The sequence below is a fragment of the Entelurus aequoreus genome, linkage group LG11 (genome assembly GCF_033978785.1).
Source record: "Entelurus aequoreus isolate RoL-2023_Sb linkage group LG11, RoL_Eaeq_v1.1, whole genome shotgun sequence".
In the NCBI taxonomy this organism is placed as follows: domain Eukaryota; kingdom Metazoa; phylum Chordata; class Actinopteri; order Syngnathiformes; family Syngnathidae; genus Entelurus; species Entelurus aequoreus.
Window position 1 is genome coordinate 58,227,532 of NC_084741.1, and position 23,146 is coordinate 58,250,677.

The 23,146-nt window shown below is 41.2% G+C and overlaps 2 protein-coding genes across 2 annotated transcripts in view; one reads left to right on the top strand and one right to left on the bottom strand.

Annotated features, from left to right (window-relative positions):
* LOC133660280 (inhibitor of Bruton tyrosine kinase-like) overlaps nucleotides 1–15,780 on the bottom strand; it is a 48,634-nt gene extending 32,854 nt beyond the window's left edge. The window contains exons 1-9 of the mRNA XM_062063598.1: nucleotides 15,626–15,780; nucleotides 14,184–15,013; nucleotides 13,915–14,011; nucleotides 13,673–13,797; nucleotides 3,219–3,329; nucleotides 2,871–3,041; nucleotides 2,487–2,604; nucleotides 1,141–1,321; nucleotides 478–601 (exon numbers count right to left, since the gene is read on the bottom strand). Of these exons, the coding sequence (XP_061919582.1) occupies nucleotides 478–601; nucleotides 1,141–1,321; nucleotides 2,487–2,604; nucleotides 2,871–3,041; nucleotides 3,219–3,329; nucleotides 13,673–13,797; nucleotides 13,915–14,011; nucleotides 14,184–14,507 (1,251 nt within the window). The 5' untranslated portion in view covers nucleotides 14,508–15,013; nucleotides 15,626–15,780. The remainder of the gene's footprint in view (nucleotides 1–477; nucleotides 602–1,140; nucleotides 1,322–2,486; nucleotides 2,605–2,870; nucleotides 3,042–3,218; nucleotides 3,330–13,672; nucleotides 13,798–13,914; nucleotides 14,012–14,183; nucleotides 15,014–15,625) is intronic.
* Nucleotides 15,781–21,167: 5,387 nt separating this feature from the next.
* LOC133660743 (trophoblast glycoprotein-like) lies at nucleotides 21,168–22,817 on the top strand. The gene has a single exon (XM_062064324.1). It carries the CDS (start codon nucleotides 21,213–21,215, stop codon nucleotides 22,350–22,352), a length of 1,140 nt encoding a protein of 379 aa, XP_061920308.1. The 5' UTR covers nucleotides 21,168–21,212; the 3' UTR covers nucleotides 22,353–22,817.
* Nucleotides 22,818–23,146: the final 329 nt, after the last annotated feature.

Sequence of the window (23,146 nt, forward strand, 5' to 3'; positions counted from 1 at the left end):
TGAGTTACTCAATTCATTTCCATCTGTAAGACTCCATATGACTGGTCATGATTGTATAACTGTATACTATGCACCAAAGGTTAGATAACAGCAAAAACAAACCAGTGGTAGAAAGTAATGTTCTACATTCTCTGTACACTACATATTTATGTCCAACATATTTGGCCAAACATGTCACTTCAACTTGTCAAAGCTGTAATTAGCAGGAGCACTTACTGCTGGATTTATATTTTGCAGCCATTATGATAAGTAGGCAGCAACATGTATATGTCCCCCTTGATAATATGGACCCTTTAATTTCAAATAACATTTGAAATGTTTGACTTCATAATTATAAGTTCCCCATGAGCTTACATTTTCCAAATTCAGACTACCTGTGTGTAAAAAACAATATATGATATTCAATAATACCAAGAGTGTTTGCATGTTTATTTCAGTTATTAAGCTATTATTGCAGGGGTTTTTGGCTGCACTTACCCGACCGGCTTCATCTAAAGCCAAGATGGACACTTTCTCTCCCCCTCCCTCACTTAGAATCTGTGCATTCACACAATGGTCCAGACTGCCACCACTGACAAGGACCTTTTTGATGTTCAGCTGCCTGATTGGGACAAAGGACCACGCAACCATCAGGATCTTAAAACACGGACAATTAATATTTCAATACATATGGTTTTCACGCAATCCCAAAAATGACTCTAGTGTGTAAAGGGTGTGTTATCAAAATAAACAAAGAGCAAGAAGTGCAAACTGGCCTGTGTATGTTAAATTAATATCTCTACATCCATCCATCCATTTTCTAACGCTTGTCCCTTTCGGGGTCGCGGGGCGTGCAGGAGCCTATCTCAGCTGCATTCGGGCGGAAGGCGGGGACAAGTCGCCACCTCATCACAAGGCCAACACAGATAGACAGACAACATTCACACTCACATTCACACACTAGGGCAAATTTAGTGTTGCCAATCAACCTATCCCCAGGTGCATGTCTTTGGAGGTGGGAGGAAGCCGGAGTACCCGGAGGGAATCCCCGCAGTCACGGGGAGAACATGCAAACTCCACACAGAAAGATCAACAAACAAAATGGTGTTTTAATCAAGACCAACCACTGACTATGTTAAGTATTTTAATGTGTTTCATTACCTTGAAGCAATTTTTTTACACTGGTATTCAGCCAACAGGTAGATATCCCCCTTTGATGTCACGATCACAGTCGCTCCATCACCAGCGGCAGCCATTGCTATGGTAATATCCTTGTGGTACAGAGCTGATACTTGCCGAGGAGTTGTTACATACTTCTCTCCATTAGGATCCAACAAGTAACCTGAAAACCAAGTTTAATACCATGCATTAATGCAATCTGAATTATGATGAGAACTCTATCATAGTAATATGCTCATTACACGGTATCCTAGATTATGGTGTTTTAACCAGTGATGGGCAGTAGCAAGCTACATGTAGCTAAACTACGTAGTTTAACTACATTTTCCAGTAGTTTAGCTACTTTTTTAATGAGTACCGTATTTTCCGTACTATAAGGCGCACCTAAAAACCTCCAATTTCTTCAAAAGCTGACAGTGCGCCTTATAATCCGGTGTGCCTTATATATGGACCAATATTGAGCCACAACAGGTCTCGCAACTACGGTAACTACGAAGAAGAAGCGCTTCTTCTTCTTCTACGGAAAATGAAGTTGGCGGCTGCTTACCGTAGAATAATAAGCGCTTCTTCTTCTACGGTAAAAAGCCGCCGACTTCATTGTCCCCCGTTGAAGAAGAAGCGCTTCTTCTTCTACGGTAAGCAGCCGAAAAAGGGGGAAAATGAAGTCGGCGTAGTTACCGTAGTTGCGAGACCTGTTGTGGCTCAATATCGGTCCATATATAAGGACCAATATCTTCTTCTTCTTCTACGGAAAATGAAGTTGGCGGCTGCTTACCGTAGAAAAAGAGGCGCTTCTTCTTCTACGGGGGAAAATGAAGTTGGCGGCTGCTTACCGTAGTTGTGAGACCTAAACTTTATGTAAAGACCCAAAACGGCTCCTATTAAGAGACACGCTTACGACGCAGAGTTTAAACTCAAGGCGATCAGTCACGCAATAGAACACGGGAATAGAGCAGCAGCGAGAGAATTTAACATTAACGAATCTATGGTGCGGAAGTGGAGGAAGCAACATGATGATCTGCGCCAAGTAAAGGAGACTAAACAGTGTATGTTACATTAACATTGATATTATACATGTAGCCTATAGATATAAATGCAGTTAAATGTAGCTTTGATGTAGCAAGCTACTTTTGCCTTGTAGCTTGCTACCATTCTTCGGGGATAGCTTCCTCTGTAGCTTAGCTACATTTAATCGAGAGTAACTTGTAGCTTAGCTTGCTATATTTTCCAAGTGTCTTGCCCATCACTGGTTTTAACTATGTTTGGGGACAAACAAGTAAATATTAATTGTTAACTAATACAATTAACAGGAGCTATACATGTCTTACCAAGCTGCCCTCCATTGAGTCCCACTGTATAAACCGCCTCCCTGGTCCATAGCACTGTGTGGAACCTTCCTGCTGCCACTCCAATAATTGTCCTCCCTTTCAGTGTTTTGGAAAACACCTACAGCATGTGCAAAACATCCAGACACGTAAGAACAGTACAGATTTTTTTCCATAGTTATAATGACAATAAAGGAGTTTGCAGAGACAAACAAAATATAAAATATAATTGTACAATGATGAACTGGACATATCCTTGTTAGGGGGTAAACTTACAAAAATCCAATCGGGACCAGATTTTTCCGTTAAATGAACATGCATTTAATTGATATCCAAGGCTTTAATTACCCCCAATGCAAAAGGGTGTCTTCCTCCCATTTTTCCTACCTGTTTAGGAACATGTGCTGAGGCCGGGGGAGGAGCCAAGCCGAGTTGGTGGAAAGTGTTGAGGCCAAAAGCATACACATAACCTTCTTCTGTTAACACCACAGTGTGGTCTTTTGCTGCTGCCACCTGAGAACAGTGGTGGGACATCAGACCCTCCACCATCCGAGGAACCTGAAGAATGAGGTAAGAAAAAAAACACAGTGAAAGAGTTTAAGATTCAAGTTATTCGCAATAAAACACATCAGCAACTTTGTTGAAAAGTGACAGACATATTAGGCAATTTCTAGCAGGCCTTCTTGTTTACAGATTTTTTTTTTCTAGATTTACGAAAATCATGCCACATCTCACCAAATAAGTCTGTTCATCTCCATGGCCAAGTCGTCCTCCTTGTCCATGTCCACATGTGAATACCTGACCTTTTTGAGACAGAAACACTGAATGGAACTTGCATAGCACCACCTAAAAAAAATAAAGACACCTATTAGCTATTGAGTTTTACTTTTGCTGCTTGAAGATTCTAAATAAAATGAGAACACCTTGACTGGACTGCTTAATCAGACTTAAGACTTGATATTATAATTTGACCCTATTGGAAAAAGGAAATGTTGCCATTATGTTTCCATGTTCTTCTGCCAAGGCCTTTTGTCGTGATAGTAAAACACTATGCCAATAAAAAGGCAGTTGCACAAGTGGAAAAGCAAACATCATTACTAATACATGGCTCTCCTCAAACCTTGAATAGAGCGCAGGGATGTTTCCCCAAGTATCACATTAATGTGGACAGTCACACACATGCACACACCATGGTTGGTCATTTAATTAAAACCAATGCCAATGTAGAATTAATATTTAACCTCTGGCACCTGCTGTATTGACTAAAAAGACACAAGTGCCACTGTGTGGTCATGAAATCAGACCTATCTGCACCCTAATGGGCTTTGTGAAATGATGTTGTCCAGCAAATACAGCAGTACATAAAATTGCAACACAAACACCAGCTTTCTGTTCTAAACAGTGCCAAAATAACATGTGTTTAAATCTTCCCATCCCCTTGGCCCCAGTCAAGAAAATGGGTCGTGGATTGGTTTTATAGCATGACAATGACACAAAAAAAACACGGAAACAAATAAGTGGCTCAAAACGTACATTAAGATCCTCTGCGAACCTTAATCCAACAGAAAATTTGTGGAGAGCTGAAACTTCAAGTTACCAAGCGGCAGCCTCAAAACCTTCAATATTTGGCCTGTGACTGAAAGAAGTGGACTTAAATACCTTCTGAGCTGTGCGCAACACCTGAACTTCAGTATAAGAAATACTTTGAGCTAAAGATTTACTGTTTAGATGCCAACATTAATATATAAACTTTATTTAATGCTTCTTTTCTGATTTTTTGATTATACGATGTCTCTCTCTCTCGCTCTGTTAAACTAAACATATCATAAAAATGATGGATCATTTATGTTTTTGTAAGGGGATAAAAAAAAAAGATCAGCAGGAACTCAAGTATTTCCTCCACTGCTGGCTGCGGATTCCCCAAGAAGCATGCTCGCACTTTAAGGAAATTGCTACTCGCTTCTTTATGTCAAGTTGCATAACAAAAGAGAGTGTTTTGCTAGGGTACCAAGGTGGCGTGGCTTGCTTGGCAAACCCGAAAAGCATGATGCTACCACCACCATGTTTAAAGTCCTACTGAAACCTACTACTACCGACCACGCAGTCTGATAGTTTATATATCAATGATGAAATCTTAACATTGCAACACATGCCAGTACGGCCGGGTTAACTTATAAAGTGCAATTTTAAATTTCCCGCGAAACTTCCGGTTGAAAACGTCTATGTATGATGACGTTTGCACGTGACATCGATGGTTGAAACGAAAGTATTCGGACACATTGTATACCAATACAAACAGCTGTTTTCATCGCAAAATTCCACAGTATTCTGGAGATCTGTGTTGGTGAATCTTTTGCAATTTGTTTAATGAACAATGGAGACTGCAAAGAAGAAAGCTGTAGGTGGGATTGGTATATTAGCGGCTGGCTGCAGCAACCCAACCAGGAAGACTTTGACTTGGATAGCAGACGCGCTATCCGACGCTAGCCGCCGACCGCATCGATGATCAGGTGAAGTCCTTCGTCGCGTCGTCGATGAGCACGGGTGTTGATGAGCAGATGAGGGCTGGCGTAGGTGGAGCACTAATGTTTTTATCATAGCTCTGACGAGGTCCCGTAGCTAAGTTAGCTTCAATGGCGTCGTTAGCAACAGCATCCGCTCGGGATGGTTTCCTGTTGGCCCCGCTGTGGACTGGACTCCCGCTGATGTGTTGGATCCACTGTGGACTGGACTTTCACAATGTTATGTCAGACCCACTCGACATCCGTTGCTTTCGGTCTCCCCTAGAGGGGGGGGGTTACCCACATATGCGGTCCTCTCCAAGGTTTCTCATAGTCATTCACCGACGTCCCACTGGGGTGAGTTTTTCCTTGCCCGTATGTGGGCTCTGTACCGAGGATGTCGTTGTGGCTTGTACAGCCCTTTGAGACACTTGTGATTTAGGGCTATATAAATAAACATTGATTGATTGATGAGCATTGCTAGGCTTCGACAGGCGGCACAGCATTAACCGTGTGGTTACAGGTCCAGTGTTTGGTTCGGTGTCTCCTGATAGTAGTATTGTTGATCTTCTGTCTATCCTTCCAGTCAGGGGCTTATTTCTTTTGTTTCTATCTGCATTTAAGCACGATGCTATCACGTTAGCTCCGTAGCTAAAGTGCTTCACCGATGTATTGTCGTGGAGATAAAAGTCACTGTGAATGTCCATTTCGCGTTCTCGACTCTCATTTTCAAGAGGATATAGTATCCGAGGTGGTTTAAAATACAAATCCGTGATCCACAATAGAAAAAGGAGAAAGTGTGGAATCCAATGAGCCCTTTTACCTAAGTTACGGTCAGAGCGAAAAAAGATACGTCCTGCACTGCACTCTAGTCCTTCACTCTCACGTACCTCATCCACGAATCTTTCATCCTCGCTCAAATTAATGGGGTAATCGTCGCTTTCTCGGTCCGAATCGCTCTCGCTGCTGGTGTAAACAATGAGGAAATGTGAGGAGCCCTTCAACCTGCGACGTCACGCTACTTCCGGTACAGGCGCGATATTGCCATATTTTTGCTGAAACGATTTAGTAGAGAAAATCGACGATAAAGTTTGCATCTTTTGCTCGCTGATAAAAAAGCCTTGCCTGTACCGGAAGTAGCGTGACATCACAGGAGGTAATATTCCTCACAATTTTTCTTTGTTTACAATGGAGCGCGAGAGATTCGGAGCGACAAAGCGACGATTACCCCATTAATTTGAGCGAGGATGAAAGATTTGTGGTTGAGGAACTTTAGAGTGAAGAACTAGAGGCAGTGCAGGACGTATCTTTTTTCGCTCTGACCGTAACTTAGGTACAAGCTGGCTCATTGGATTCCACACTCTCTCCTTTTTCTATTGTGGATCACGGATTTGTATTTTAAACCACCTCGGATACTATATCCTCTTGAAAATGAGAGTCGAGCACGCGAAATGGACATTCACAGTGACTTTTATCTCCACGACAATACATCGGTGACACACTTACCTACTGAGCTAACGTGATAGCATCGTTCTCAAATGCAGATAGAAACAAAATACATAAATCCCTGACTGGAAGGATAGACAGAAGATCAACAATACTATTAAAGGCCTACTGAAACCCACTACTACCGACCACGCAGTCTGATAGTTTATATATCAATGATGAAATCTTAACATTATAACACATGCCAATACGGCCGGGTTAACTTATAAAGTGACATTTTAAATTTGCCGCTAAACTTCCGGTTCGAAACGCCTCTGCGGATGACGTATGCGCGTGACGTAGCCCGGCGAACACGGGTATGCCTTCCACATTGAAGCCGATACGAAAAAGCTCTGTATTCATTTCATAATTCCACAGTATTCTGGACATCTGTGTTCGTGAATCTGTTTCAATCATGTTCATTGCATTATGGAGAAGGAAGCCAAGCAAGCAAAGAAGAAAGTTGTCGGTGCGAAATGGACGTATTTTTCGAACGTAGTCAGCCACAACAGTACACAGCCGGCGCTTCTTTGTTTACATTCCCGAAAGATGCAGTCAAGATGGAAGAACTCGGATAACAGAGACTCTAACCAGGAGGACTTTTGATTTGGATACACAGACGCCTGTAGAGAACTGGGACAACACAGACTCTTACCAGGATTACTTTGATTTGGATGACAAAGACGCAGACGTGCTACTGTGAGTATGCAGCTTTGGCTTTTTTTTGCGTATGTACGTAACTTTTTTAAAATATATAAGCTTTATGAACCTTGGGTTAGGTGAACGGTCTTTTGGGCTGAGTGATTGTGTGTGTTGATCATGTGTTTGAATTGTATTGGCGTGTTCTATGGAGCTAGGAGCTAGCAGAGGAGCTAGGAGCTAGCATAACACGTACCGTACCGGACGTGCGCGTCACGTACGTAACTTTTTAAAAATATATAAGCTTTATGAACCTTGGGTTAGGTGAACGGTCTTTTGGGCTGAGTGATTGTGTGTGTTGATCAGGTGTTTGAATTGTATTGGCGTGTTCTATGGAGCTAGGAGCTAGCAGAGGAGCTAGGAGCTAGCATAACAAACACGCAGGTGTTATTATGCAGGATTAATTTGTGGCATATTAAATATAAGCCTGGTTGTGTTGTGGCTAATAGAGTATATATATGTCTTGTGTTTATTTACTGTTGTAGTCATTCCCAGCTGAATATCAGGTACCGTGAGTATGCAGCCTTGGCTGCTAAACATTCGATAACTTGACCGTATGTGCGCGTCACGTACGTAACTTTTTAAAAATATATAAGCTTTATGAACCTTGGGTTAGGTAAACTGTCTTTTGGGCTGAGTGATTGTGTGTGTTGATCAGGTGTTTGAATTGTATTGGCGTGTTCTATGGAGCTAGGAGCTAGCAGAGGAGCTAGGAGCTAGCATAACAAACACGCAGGTGTTTTTATGCAGGATTAATTTGTGGCATATTAAATATAAGCCTGGTTGTGTTGTGGCTAATAGAGTATATATATGTCTTGTGTTTATTTACTGTTGTAGTCATTCCCAGCTGAATATCAGGTCACCCTCGGCTCTCACAGCATCTTCCCTATCTGAATAGCTTCAACTCCCCACTAGTCCTTCACTTGCACTTTACTCATCCACAAATCTTTCATCCTCGCTCAAATTAATGGGGAAATTGTCGCTTTCTCGGTCCGAATCTCTCTCACTTCATGCGGCCATCATTGTAAACAATAGGGAACTTTGCGTATATGTTCAACTGACTACGTCACGCTACTTCCGGTAGGTGCAAGCCTTTTTTTTATCAGATACCAAAAGTTGCAATCTTTATCGTCGTTGTTCTATACTAAATCCTTTCAGCAAAAATATGGCAATATCGCGAAATGATCAAGTATGACACATAGAATAGATCTGCTATCCCCGTTTAAATAAAAAAAATTCATTTCAGTAGGCCTTTAAACCATGTACATGTAACTACACGGTTAATAATTCTCAGCCTGGTAAAGCTTAACAATGCTGTTGCTAACGACGCTAAGGCTAACTTAGCAACCGGACCTCACAGAGCTATGATAAAAACATTAGCGCTCCACCTACGCCAGCCAGCCCTCATCTGCTCCTCAACAGCCGTGCTCACCTGCGTTCCAGCGATCGACGGCGCGACGAAGGACTTCATCCGTGGGTTTGGCGGCTAGCATCGGCTAGGCGTCTGCTATCAGGGTAAGTAGTCCTTGTTGTTGGCTACAGCCAGCCGCTAATACACGATCCCACCTACAAAATTTTTCTTTGCAGCCTCCATTGTTCATTAAACAAATTGCAAAAGATTCACCAACACAGATGTCCAGAATACTGTGGAATTATGAAATGAAAACAGAGCTTTTTCTACGGGCTCCGAATACTTCCCTTGCCCTTGTGACGTCACACGCATACGTCAGCATAATAAAACGTTTTCAACCGGAAGTGTGGCGGGAAATTTAAAATTGCACTTTATAAGTTATCCCGGCCGTATTGGCATGTGTTGCAATGTTAAGATTCCATCATTGATATATAAACTATCAGACTGCGTGGTCGGTAGTAGTGGGTTTCAGTAGGCCTTTAAGTAGGTACATTGTTCTAAGTTTTGAAAGCCTCCTCCAAACCATATCTCCTGTCATTGTGGCTGAATAGCTCAATTTTTGTTAAGTGGGAATACTTCGCGGGCTACATCAAGCGGCCTTTGTAGCAGCGGAGTCAAGTGCTAGCGGTGACCGCCAATGGAGACGACGTAAGCGGTGCGAGCGGAAGCAGAAGCGGGGATGCCGAGCGGGGCTAACAACAAAGAGAAAAGCTAACCAAAGAAGCGTGGAGTCTCCGGGTAAGAAGCCATTTAAACTAGAACTAGCCGGCATCAGGCTGGATAATCCCTGCACACATAGCAATTCTCTTAGAATAAAACACAACTCACATAATGTTTTTTCTTTTGTGACCGTGTCAGAGGCAGACATACATTGTACTGAGGTAGTTAACTATGATGCGTTCAGTTTATCGCAACATCAAGCAAACAATCTGAATATCCCCGTCGTATCAATTCCTAGATATGGTCGAAACTATTTAAAGTGCACTACGCATAATAAACGCAACATTATTAATATTGCTACTTCGGATAATTTCAACAAACAATCCTCAAAACAGCCCACTACCTATAATATGGGCTTTTTAAACATAAGATCATTATCTTCCAAAACGTTATTAGTTAATGAAGTCATTAGAGACAACAAACTTGACGTCGTTGGTCTCGCCGAGACCTGGCTCAAACCAGACGATTTTTTTGCGCTAAATGAGGCATCTCCTCCTAACTATACCAATACACATGTTGCCCGACCTCTTAAAAGGGGAGGGGGTGTCGCACTAATATACAATGAAAACTATAATCTTACACCTAACCTAAATAATAAATATAACTCGTTTGAGGTGCTCACTTTGAGGTTTGTCACACCGCTGCCTCTCCACCTGGCTGTTATCTACCGCCCCCCTGGGCCCTATTCGGACTTCATCAGTGAATTCTCAGAGTTTGTTGCTGATCTAGTGACGCACGCCGACAATGTAATCATAATGGGGGACTTTAATATCCATATGAATACCCCATCGGACCCTCCATGCGTGGCGCTCCAGACTATAATTGATAGCTGTGGTCTTACACAAATAATAAATGAACCCACGCATCGCAACTGTAATACGATAGATTTAGTGCTTGTCAGGGGTGTCACCACCTCTAAAGTTACGATACTCCCGTACACTAAAGTAATGTCCGATCATTACCTTATAAAATTCGAAGTTCTGACTCATTGTCAACAAACTAATAATAATAATAACTACTATAGCAGCCGCAACATTAATGCTGCCACAACGACGACTCTTACTGACCTACTGCCTTCGGTAATGGCACCATTCCCAAATTATGTGGGCTCTATTGATAACCTCACTAACAACTTTAATGACGCCCTGCGCGACACCATTGATAGTGTAGCACCGCTAAAGCTAAAAAGGGCCCCTAAAAGGCGTACCCCATGGTTTACAGAAGAAACTAAAGCCCAGAAATTATCATGTAGAAAGCTGGAACGCAAATGGCGTGCGACTAAACTTGAGGTTTTCCATCAAGCATGGTGTGATAGTTTAATAACTTATAAACGCAAGCTTACCTCAGCTAAAGCTAAATATTACTCAAATCTCATCCACCTCAACAAAAATGATCCTAAATTTCTGTTTAGTACAGTAGCATCGCTAACCCAACAAGGGACTCCTCCCAGTAGCTCCACCCACTCAGCAGATGACTTTATGAATTTCTTTAATAAGAAAATTGAAGTAATTAGAAAAGAGATTAAAGACAATGCATCTCAGCTACAACTGGGTTCTATTAACACAAGTACGACTGTATATACGACGGATACCGCCCTCCAAAATAGTTTCTCTCTCTTTGATTAAATAACATTGGGGGAATTGTCAAAATGTGTAAATGGGACAAAACAAACATGTTTACTTGACCCATTTCCTGGGAAACTTATCAAGGAGCTTTTTGTATTATTAGGTCCATCAGTGTTAAATATTATAAACGTATCACTTTCCTCTGGCACTGTTCCCCTAGCATTCAAAAAAGCGGTTTTTCATCCTCTACTCAAAAGACCTAACCTCGATCCTGATTTCCTGGTAAACTACCGGCCGGTGTCCCACCTTCCGTTTATCTCGAAAATCCTCGAAAAAAATTGTAGCACAGCAGCTAAATGAACACTTAGCGTCTAACAATCTCTGTGAACCTTTTCAGTCCGGTTTCAGGGCAAATCACTCTACGGAGACAGCCCTCGCAAAAATGACTAATGATCTATTGCTAACGATGGATTCTGATGCTTCATCTATGTTGCTGCGCCGCTTTCGATACTGTTGATCATAATATTTTATTAGAGCGTATCAAAATGCGTATTGGGATGACAGACTTAGCCTTGTCTTGGTTTAACTCTTATCTTACTGACAGGATGCAGTGTGTCTCCCATAACAATGTGACCTCGGACTATGTTAAGGTAACGTGCGGAGTTCCCCAGGGTTCGGTTCTTGGCCCTGCACTCTTTAGTATTTACATGCTGCCGCTAGGTGACATCATACGCAAATACGGTGTTAGCTTTCACTGTTATGCTGATGACACCCAACTCTACATGCCCCTAAAGCTGACCAACACGCCGGATTGTAGTCAGCTGGAGGCGTGTCTTAATGAAATTAAACAATGGATGTCCGCTAACTTTTTGCAACTCAACGCTAAGAAAACGGAAATGCTGATTATCGGTCCTGCTCAACACCGACATCTATTTAATAATACCACCTTAACATTTGACAACCAAACAATTAAACAACGCGACTCGGTAAAGAATCTGGGTATTATCTTCGACCCAACTCTCTCGTTTGAGTCACACATTAAGAGTGTTACTAAAACGGCCTTCTTTCATCTCCGTAATATCGCTAAAATTCGTTCCATTTAGTCCACAAGCGATGCTGAGATCATTATCCATGCGTTCGTTACATCTCGTCTCGATTACTGTAACGTTTTATTTTCGGGCCTCCCTATGTCTAGCATTAAAAGATTACAGATGGTACAAAATGCGGCTGCTAGACTTTTGACAAAAACAAGAAAGTTTGATCATATTACGTCTATACTGGCTCACTTGCACTGGCTTCCTGTGCACCTAAGACGCGACTTTAAGGTTTTACTACTTACGTATAAAATACTACACGGTCAAGCTCCTGCCTATCTTGACGATTGTATTGTACCATATGCCCCGGCAAGAAATCTGCGTTCAAAGAACTCCGGCTTAGTAGTGATTCCCAGAGCCCAAAAAAAGTCTGCGGGCTATAGAGCGTTTTCTATTCGGGCTCCAATACTATGAAATGCCCTCCCGGTAAAAGTTAGAGATGCTACCTCAGTAGAAGCATTTAAGTCTCATCTTAAAACTCATTTGTATACTCTAGCCTTTAAATAGACTCCTTTTTAGACCAGTTGATCTGCCGTTTCTTTTCTTTTCTTTTCTACTCTGCTCCCAACCCGGGGTGGACCGCTAGCCTGTCCATCAGATGGGGACATCTCCACGCTGCTGACCCGTCTCCACTCGGGATGGTTCCTGCTGGCCCCACTATGGACTGGACTTTCGCTGATGTGTTGGACTTTCACAATATTATGTCAGACCCACTCAACATCCATTGCTTTCTGTCTCCCCTAGAGGGGGGGGGGGGGGTTACCCACATATGCGGTCCTCTCCAAGGTTTCTCATAGTCATTCACATTGACGTCCCACTAGGGTGAGTTTTCCTTGCCCGTATGTGGGCTCTGTACCGAGGATGTCGTTGTGGCTTGTACAGCCCTTTGAGACACTTGTGATTTAGGGCTATATAAATAAACATTGATTGATTGATTGATTGAAGTCTGCCAATGGAAAAAAACAAGCTTGTTGGGACAGTTGGACATTTATTTGCATAATGGACTCACCTTCAACATTAAGAAAACACAAAAAAATAGACACCACACAGCCCCAAAATCAAAGGCTATCAAACAAGACATTGAAACAGCCGCCGCATGGGACAAAAATAGTGGTGGTGGATCACTGCGCTGCGAAGATGACTTCAGCGGTTTCAGTGTGCAGCAGGGGGAGGAAAAAAATTGTGTTGAATGACCTTTTTGGTAGGCTAATGCATGTCACGTTACAGATATGTCTTTCGTAAATTTTGTGAATGAACACAAGCACCTGTTTAGATATTTAATGTGTCGATCCGTGTTCCTGCTACTTCTTGCGCGGCCAATATATGTACAAAATTTTAATTTGTAAAAAATTATGTGGGTGCACCTTAAGTTTAGGTGCGCTTTATAGCCCGGAAATTACGATAATTGAAGGAGGCAGGGCCTTGTCAGGTTAAAAGACATTATGGAACAGAGCCTGTGTGTATAATTCTGACCGTGTGTACAGTACAGAAAAAAACTAATTTTGCATTCAAGCTTTTAAAAATCACCGAAGATGTATACTGTATCATATTTCCAAATTGGAAAAAGAAAGTCTCAAATAATAGTTAGGCCGGTATGGGTTCTGAGTTGAAGCAGAATAATTGGACTAGTGAGATAGTCCATACTGCACAGAAAACATGTGAGACGTTTAGTGCGGATTTACTTGATGGTGGATGTTGAATACTGTTGTCCTACCTGCTTGATGTAAACACCAGTCCTTGCAAAGGCATCCACTAACTCAGGGTGCTGTCGACTCTCTTGATTACCATGGCCAAGGCTGAAATTAGTATTGTTTCCCCACATATAAACCTCAGTCGGGTCTGTAACGGGAAAGAGAACACGTTCAAATGCCAGACAGTTATATTTGATATTACCAGAACTTGGGGGAGGTTAACAAAAATGTTGTAGTTACATTATGTGTACAAAAGGTACAATACCTGTGCTTCTAAATGTAATATGAGCTGGTCTGTCTTTCATTGTCAAGTCCAAGACAGATAAACCTTCCTTATCCTGAGTGGAGAGGAGTCCACCATGCTGGAAATAAAGCACATGTTAACTTCCACATGTGAAAAAATTAGAACACACCATTTGTCTTCCAAAGCATTTTGAGCCCATTCGGGGCACCACAAAAGCTAGTTATAGTCATGTACAGTATTTATTAAAAAAAAAATGTTGATCTGGCTAAACGAGACATTTGAACACGTACCTTGACCAGGGAAAGGAGGCAGTGAATTTGTCCATAGAAGGCGCTGCGGTGCAGGGCAGTCCAGCCCGATTCCTGATCCTTTACGGTCAAGTCAGCATTCTTACTTTCCAGCAGCCACTCCAGTAAGGCCTTCTTCCCCAGTGAGGCAGCCAGATGCAACGCTGTGCGACCAAATTCGTCCCGCAAAACTGCAGCGTTGTGGCAGTACGAGGATAAGAAAACCCTCAGCTGCCCCTCAGAGCCACCCGTTATTGCCGCTACTGCTTCATTTGCATGCTGCAGTGAGCGGCATTTTGGGGTGCAGTCCGGCAATGCCAGACTCATCCTGAGCGACCCCAAATCTAAACCCTGCTGCCTTTCCAAAAGTCAACACACAAGTACACACACTGCTGCAAAGTAAACTAAAATAAGGCTTCTCTCTTAAAGAAAAACAAAAGTTGGGACGGTTGTGGAGCGCTAGAATTGTGCCTGTGTTGAGGTTCCACCGCACCCTAGCGACCCCAGAGACTCTAAGACTTGATCAGTCTACCATTTCAAAGAAAATGGTGAATACAAGCCAAAAAGAAGCTTGCTTCATACAACTGTGTCACAACAAAACTACCTGTTTTTTTTTTGTTTTTGTTTTTTACAAAACTGTACAATTCAATATTTGCAAAAAAAAAATATTCTGTCCTTTAATATTCTAAAGTTAATTTACAAAAGGCAACACCTTTAAGACCTCCCACAATCTTCTCACCAATCAGTCCAACCATCAACTTGAGGGGAAAGGCACCCTTTCCCCTCAAAACACACACTTGGCTTCTTTAAAACTCCATAATTGAAGTGGAAACCTTGGGGGAAAGTTGAGAAATAGATCGTGTTAGAAACCAAAACAACTACTATTATCTCATTTTAAAATATGTATTTTCGTAAATATAAAAGTTTATGTGTGCAAATGAGATCATGCCTGGTGGACAGCAGGAATAACATGTTGATAAGACTTATTGACAATAGTGATTGTGCATAAGGAATATGTAACAATTCTGAGCAGTTGGTTTTCATTGCAGGCTGCATCGAAGTTATTTAACGATACCATTGGAAATAATACATTGAGGTGCTTTTGTAATTGAATTCAACTTGCAACCAACACCAAGGTGTGATAGTTGAGGACGTAACCCACAGCATTGGCTAACATGATAGCAAGCTAGGTCGCTTTGAAAGTTAAATTAAAGTACAGCTGCAGATAAGGCAAAGGGTAAACGTTAATACGTCTACTTGTTTGTTGTATGAACTTACTAAATAAAATGCGTGAGTAAACAACTAATAACTCGTGGAAACGCATTCGTAACCTGTGTTCGGATAATAAACGTGAGTTAGCATTAGCCGACTGAAGCATTAGCAGAGCTAGGTTGACAAGACACATCATCGCGAGCTAGCGTTATCAAAGACAACTCATTTCTTACCTTTCGCTAGATGAACGAAGAACAAGTCATGATATTAATAGTATCATCAATATTAATCCACTGTGGCATTGTTACAAAAATATTTTTAAATATGAAGTATGAATTTGACGGGGTTCCTGCCTCCCCGTTAGGTTAAAAAAAGCACCTAACAACGACACTTTTGATTGGTGGATGTATGTGCATTCAACGCTCCTATTGGTTGATTTTTTTTGGGTGGGTTGATCTCAGATCAACGTGTGGGAATGCTGCATGTTTTATTTTTAATTTAGTGGATGCTTGGTATAATATAAAATGACGTGTATTGTAAGGTTTTTTCTACTGCTTGTCGTAGGGGGTGTGTTGGAGCCTATCCCAGCTGCATACACCCTGGACAAGTCGCCACCTCATCTCAGGGCCATATCATTGCAGAATTTTTTTTTGAAAAAATGTCAAAATGTAAAGTGGCATCTTACTTTGAGGACAAACATATTACCAGGGCCCATCCGTCCATCCATCCATCCATTTTCTACCGCTTGTCCCTCTCGGAGTCGCAGGGGGGTGCTGGAGCCTATCCCATCTGCATACACTCTGGACAAGTCGCCACCTCATCTCAGGGCCATATCATTGCAGAATTATTATTTTTTTAAATGTCAAAATGTAAAGTGGCATCTCACTTTGAGGACAAACATATTGCCAGGGCCCATCCATCCATCTATTTTCTACCAATTGTCCCTTTAGGGGTCGCAGGGGGATGCTGGAGCCTATCCCAGCTGCATACACCCTGGACAAGTCGCCACCTCATCTCAGGGCCATATCATTGCAAAAACTTTTTTTTTTAAATGTCAAAATGTAAAGTGGCATCTTACTTTGAGGACAAACATATTGCCAGGGCCCATCCATCCATCTATTTTCTACCGCTTGTCCCTTTAGGGGTCGCATGGGGGATGCTGGAGCCTATCCCAGCTGCATACACCCTGGACAAGTCGCCACCTCATCTCAGGGCCATATCATTGTAAAAACTTTTTTTTTTTAAATGTCAAAATGTTAAGTGGCATCTTACTTTGAGGACAAACATATTGCCAGGGCCCATCCATCCATCTATTTTCTACCGCTTGTCCCTTTAGGGGTCGCATGGGGGATGCTGGAGCCTATCCCATCTGCATACACCCTGGACAAGTGGCCACCTCATCTCAGGGCCATATCATTGCAGAAATGTTTTTTTTTTTAAATGTCAAAATGTAAAGTGGTGTCTTACTTTGAGGACAAACATATTGCCAGGGCCCATGATTTGCAAATCCTTTTCAACTTATATTCAATTGAATGGACTGCAAATACAAGATATTTAATGTTTGAACTTAGAAACTTTTTTTTTTTTTTTTGCAAATAATCAATAACTTAGAATTTAATGGCAGCAACACATTGCAAAAAAGTTGGCACAGGGGCATTTTTACCACTGTGTTACATGGCCTTTCCTTTTAACAACACTCAGTAAACGTTTGGGACCTGAGGAGACACATTTGAAGCTATTCATGTGGAATTCTTTCCCATTCTTGCTTGATGTACAGCTTAAGTTGTTCAACAGTCCGGGGCCTCCGTTGTCATATTTTAGGCTTTATATTGTGCCACACATTTTCAATGGGAGACAGGTCTGGACTAGGCAGGCCAGTCCAGTACCTGCACTCTTTTACTATGAAGCCACGCTGTTGTAACACGTGGCTTGGCATTGTCTTCCTGAAATAAGCAGGGGCGTCCATGATAACGTTGCTTGGATGTCAGCATATGTTGTTCCAAAACCTGTATGTACCTTTCAGCATCAATGGTGCCTTCACAGATGTGTAAGTTACCAATGCCTTGGACACTAATACACCCCCATACCATCACAGATGCTGGCTTTTGAACTTTGCGCCTAGAACAATCCGGATGGTTCTTTTCCTCTTTGTTTATTTGCAAAAAATTAAGTTTTCCATTTCAAACGTTAAGTATCTTGTTTTTGCTGTCTATTTTGGTTTTTGGGTTTTGTATATTACGGAGAACCAGCGTCCTCTACAGTAGACATTTGATGTTGGTCGATTTTGTCAGTTACAGGAGCGCTCTGCTGTTTTTAAGGACTGCCTGCAAAAAACGTAGTTAAAGATCATCTCTTGGACTCAAGTGTTGTTAAGATTCTGCTGCAAAAATGTGAGTCTCTCACAAGTTTTTTGAAGTAAACCCATGGTCCACCAGTTGAATAGCCCAAATCATTGAAAGGAGAGGACCTGAAATAGAACCTTAAGGAACACCCCAATTATAACTAAAGAATTTGAACAAATTACTACTGCCTGCATCTGAGGTAAACAAGCTACATCAACACCTTAGTTACATAAATTACTTTGCAGGGAACAAAAATTGTAATTGCCCAAAAGGAGAGGACTTAAAGGGGTGCCTTGAGGAACGCCTCAGTTATGTAAATCACCAGTTTGGACCCCAGTGTTCTCTGTTTCTAGCAAGGTTAACATGTCAATGCAAGGATATGCTAATGTGTTTACAGTGGTCCAAGTACGACAGGAGAACTCGGGTGTTTTTAGGAATTTGCTGCAAGTTTTGAACTGAACTCAGGGCCACTATGGTGTCATTCCTGGACTATATTTGGCCCTTGGACCGACAGTTGAGTAACAATGCCCTATATAAAAAAAGCAATCTTTCAAATAGGCCTCCATTTATTAATTTGTCAACTAGCAAGTTAATAAGCCCTGCATCTCTCTACTAAATAATTCATTAAAATATGGTTTTAAAACCCTGTTTATGGTAATGATTTATATGGTTTGCCCATGCTTAACAAGTTATATTGAGGATTATTACATCTTTTCACTTGCACAATACAACATGTGCGAAAAGCAGGAGAAAGAAGCACAGCTCATTTACCCTCTCTCCATTTATTAATAAATGCAATAATAAATAATAGAGTAACAGATGACAGAAATATTATTGAATGTATAAATACAGGAATGTGCGGTGACATATTAAATAATCTGTATGTGAAATTATATGTTTGCCGTTTTTAAAATGTATACAATAGTAGGATATGCTATCCTGTATATATGTTTGAGTGGTACTAAGCGTGGTAGAGTATTGCTTTTAGCCTTCATCCAGGTTTCATGGACATACTCCGATGATTGTTACGTTGACCCTGCAGGCTAAGAATAGGAGAGCAGGGAGGTCTTCTAAATGGGACATATTGATGTGCACACCCTTACATCATCAAAACCAAAATGCAAACTCCTCTGTCGGTTATGGTGTTAAAAGTATACATCCTAATTTTACTGACAACTCTAATGACTCTAGTTTGCAGATCTACCCCATATTTTCATATTGAGAAAATATATTGAGGTCAGTGTTAAAAAAACATTAATTTTTTTTATGTTATGAAAATCTTATTTAAAAAAAAAACTGGTTGTTGATTGATGCCAATATCAGCAACTATTGGTAGCAATAATAATTATTAGAGGGGGGCCAATCAATCGACACAAGGGTATTAGAAATTAGACAAACTTTATTGATCCACAAGGGAAATTGTTCCACACAGTAGCTCAGTAACAAAGGGTGGAAAGGATAAGGATGGAAATCATAATGCACACAAGGGCACAAAAAGAAGGCGAAAACAAAAGGTATAAAGTAGACTAAAAATGTACCATAGTAGCAATATAAAATATAACATATATGTAATATTTACATATTATATATACAGTACATACTGTATACTGATATATTATATTATATTATATTTTATACAATACATACAATATATAACAAATCACAATTACCATGTACAATATTACAGTACGTGTAACAGCAAAAAAAAGGACCGCATAAAATAGAGAGTAGATCCAGCAGAAAATATACTTTATAAACAAAGAGAGGTAGCTAACATAGATACTAGTTTGATGATGTTTCTATATTTCCGACATTTATATTTTATGTTTACTTTTACAAATATATGTGTGTGGTTTCGTTTGTTGTTAAAAAAAAAAAAAAGGTACCGGTATACATTTACATATTACTATACTGTTTACAAACATAAAACATATTTTTTTGGTATTTACCTTAATTTGCTCATACGATTATATGCAATTAAAGGGAATGATTGTATAATTTTGCTGATAATGTTGCATTGTTTTATATTGTTGTCAAAGTGTGCACAAAAAAATGTGACGATACATAATTGTAGTATCTGCGATGAGGTGGCGACTTGTCCAGGGTGTACCCCGCCTTCTGCCCGAATGCAGCTGAGATAGGCTCCAGCGACCCCCCGTGACCCCAAAAGGGACAAGCGGTAGGAAATGGATGGATGGATAATTGTTGTTTGTGATTATAACCAAGTTCAACAAATTAAAAGCAAAAAAAAATCCCAAAACATTAAATGATCTCAAAAAGGTTTTCTTTGTACTGTATTTCCTTAGTATCAAATTAAAAACAAAAAAATACAGTATGCGAAATGTAACTTTGCCCAGCTCTAATAATGATGTTATCATACAGTAGTTTTTGTATAGACACTAGCTGAATTACTGAAGTTACATAGGTATTATATTATTATTTTAAATGTATCAATTGGGTATGCTAAATTATTCCTGACTTTGTAGTAATAGAACTCCTTCAGAGGTCTCAAATCCTACTAGGCTACTAGTCAGCACTATTATAACTTAAAGGGGATTTTTAGAGTTACATTGAATGATTTGGATGAATATTTCTATTGTCAATTTTGTCTTAAAAAGCCATACCAATGACATAGTTCATGATACCATGGACAGAACTATGTGAATATATATAAATATGGAGTTAAATGGAGGAGTCTTGCTCGCCCCCTTTAGAGGTGTATAATGGTATGGTCCAGCCTGAGTAGTGCTGCTTTGTTTAGAAGTTGCGTTGCCAGACGTACAATTGTACAATAATATTACCCTCCGTTTGATGCATAAGCAATAATTTCGAAAAAATATAATTTAACAGCTGTAATACATTGATAATAGCAAACAATGTATTCCACCCTGTACTTTTTTGGAATGTTTAACTTGATTCTTTGAAGCCAGGCGAGGGCACTGTTCTGCCAGTAATGTTTGGTTATTACAGTAGTTTATTCAAACTAGTACTTTACTATATATTGTTATAGTAATTGTTTACTGTAGCAGATATTCCTGAGCAACTTCAAACTCGGCTATGTAGGACCAGTTTCCGTCAAATACGATCATTTTATCGATATCGTGTCTTTACCCATTTGGCAACCACGTTGGTTCCCTCTACTTGCTTTCCCAGCAGGTTGCCGAGCTGCGGACTTCCAAACGACACTTGGCTGTGACGAGGTGATATTGTTGTACGTGTCGTTACTTTTGTCGAGTTTGATTTGGAAGTGTTTTTCGTAGTGTTTTGTAGCACGTTAACGTTCAGAGAGAGTGGGGGGTAAAAAGAACACGGAAAATAAGTTTTTGTGTATTGCCACCTAAGCTCTTCCGCCCTCATGGAGGAAATGAAGACTTCAGTGAAGATGGTTTGGGGATAGATTTATGGCTTTCGACCTGGAACTGGAACGGATTAAGGTGAGAAAAAAATTGACAAGGAGGCGACTTTAAGGCACAGGCAGATGGTAAAAGCCATTAAGAGCGCATCGCGCTTGTGTCAAGGTGAAGGAATGAATGCACATATGTCTTCTGGGATGCACTTACTTCTCCTGTTGGCTGTCATCTTGTCCTGCCAAGGCTGTCCAGAAAAATGCACTTGCTCCTTTCAAACGGTTCAATGCCAAAACCAGGACTTGGACGTGATTCCACATCCCATACCCGTCAATACCACATTTCTGTGGATCACTGGAAACAACATTCCCAACATCAACCAGGACTCTTTTCCCACTCGCTTGGAATTACTAACAGATCTTTACCTCAACGGGAATGACCTGGAGGCTGTGGAGGAAATGGTGTTTCAGAACTTGCCAAACCTGGTGCGCCTGGACCTGAGCAACAATAAAATCCAAACTTTCAGTGAAAACGCATTTCCGGGTGAGAGTAAATTACAAGTTTTGAACCTCAGTAGATCTTTTCACAATCATTCCTCTGTGAGCGAGGTCCTGAGCATCATACAGAGCGGGAACCTCCTCCAGCTTACCGTCTTGGACCTGTCCGACAACGACATCGTGCTTCTTCCAGATGGTACCTTCGCAGGCCTGTCGAATTTGGTCAACCTCAACCTGCGGAACAGCTCCGTCATCTCCATCTCGAGTGAGATCCTGAAGGTGCCCCCGCTGCGTGACCTCGACCTGAGGGACAACAGTCTCAGGAATCTTCTCGGCAACACACTGACTGAGCTCAACTTCAAGTCAGACCTTCACGTTCGGTTAGCCGGGAACCCGTGGCGCTGCGATTGTTTAATCGAGGACATGCTGGTGTGGCTGAAGAACTCCACGCAGGTCACCGACACGAAGAGCCTGACCTGCGCGGACCCCGTGCGACTGAGCCGCCGGCCGCTGGTGCAGGTGCAGACATCCCAGCTAAAGTGTTCGGGCAACATGGAGGGCGTGCTGGAGACCTCATACGTCTTCCTGGGCTTGGTGCTGGCACTGATTGGCGTCATATTCCTGCTGGTGCTCTACTTGAACCGGAAAGGCATCAAGCGGTGGATGTACAACATCAGGGATGCTTGTAGGGACCACATGGAGGGATATCATTACAGGTATGAGATCAACTCTGACCCACGTTTGGCCAACCTGAGCATTAATTCAGACGTGTGAGCGAGGACATGGTGCTATGCGGGACATTGATATGACTTTACACTATGAAAAGTTGCATGACAGTTATCCTGCCCTCCTGGCTCCCGATTAACCCTTTCATCACCTCTCCTTCTCAGCTGCATGTGGTGTACCAGGTGAATTTTCTCCCATGTGCATGATCATTGCATGGACAATCAATCATAATGACTGCTTGAAAAGAGTACGATGCTCCACTGTTACCCAAAGGACAAAAATATGGAGTGCATTGACTTTTATGAAAGACATGAGAAGAATATCTGGGTAATAATAATCCATGTACTGCTGATCATTGCATTCTTCTATTTAAGCCTCTGCTGAACAGAAATGCTGTATAGCCTGTATGTGATTTTTTTTAATAAGTGATTTTTTTTAATGAGTGAACTTGTGATAAGTACCCCGATTTATTTGTATGATTATAGTGCATATTGCATACTTTTTGGATTTATTAGACGGGTCTGTTTCCTTGTGAATATGTTCCGCTAAATAAAAAGCATCTGAATTGCTTGTATCTGCCTTGACTGAGAGCCATTTATCAAAGGACTGAGTCATGGTCATAAAAAAATGAACCAAAAAAAGTCTGGTTTTGAATACATGTACCATTACACCCAGGGGCATAGCACCAAATTCTGGGCCCGGATCCCACCCTAAACCGAACGTCACTGCCACATGTTAAGTATTGCTTGAATTTGGTTGAAACCTGCTTTTTAAAACTGATGATAAAACCTTAATTGGGTTTTTGACTTTAAAAGTTGGGATCAACATATCTGGAACATATC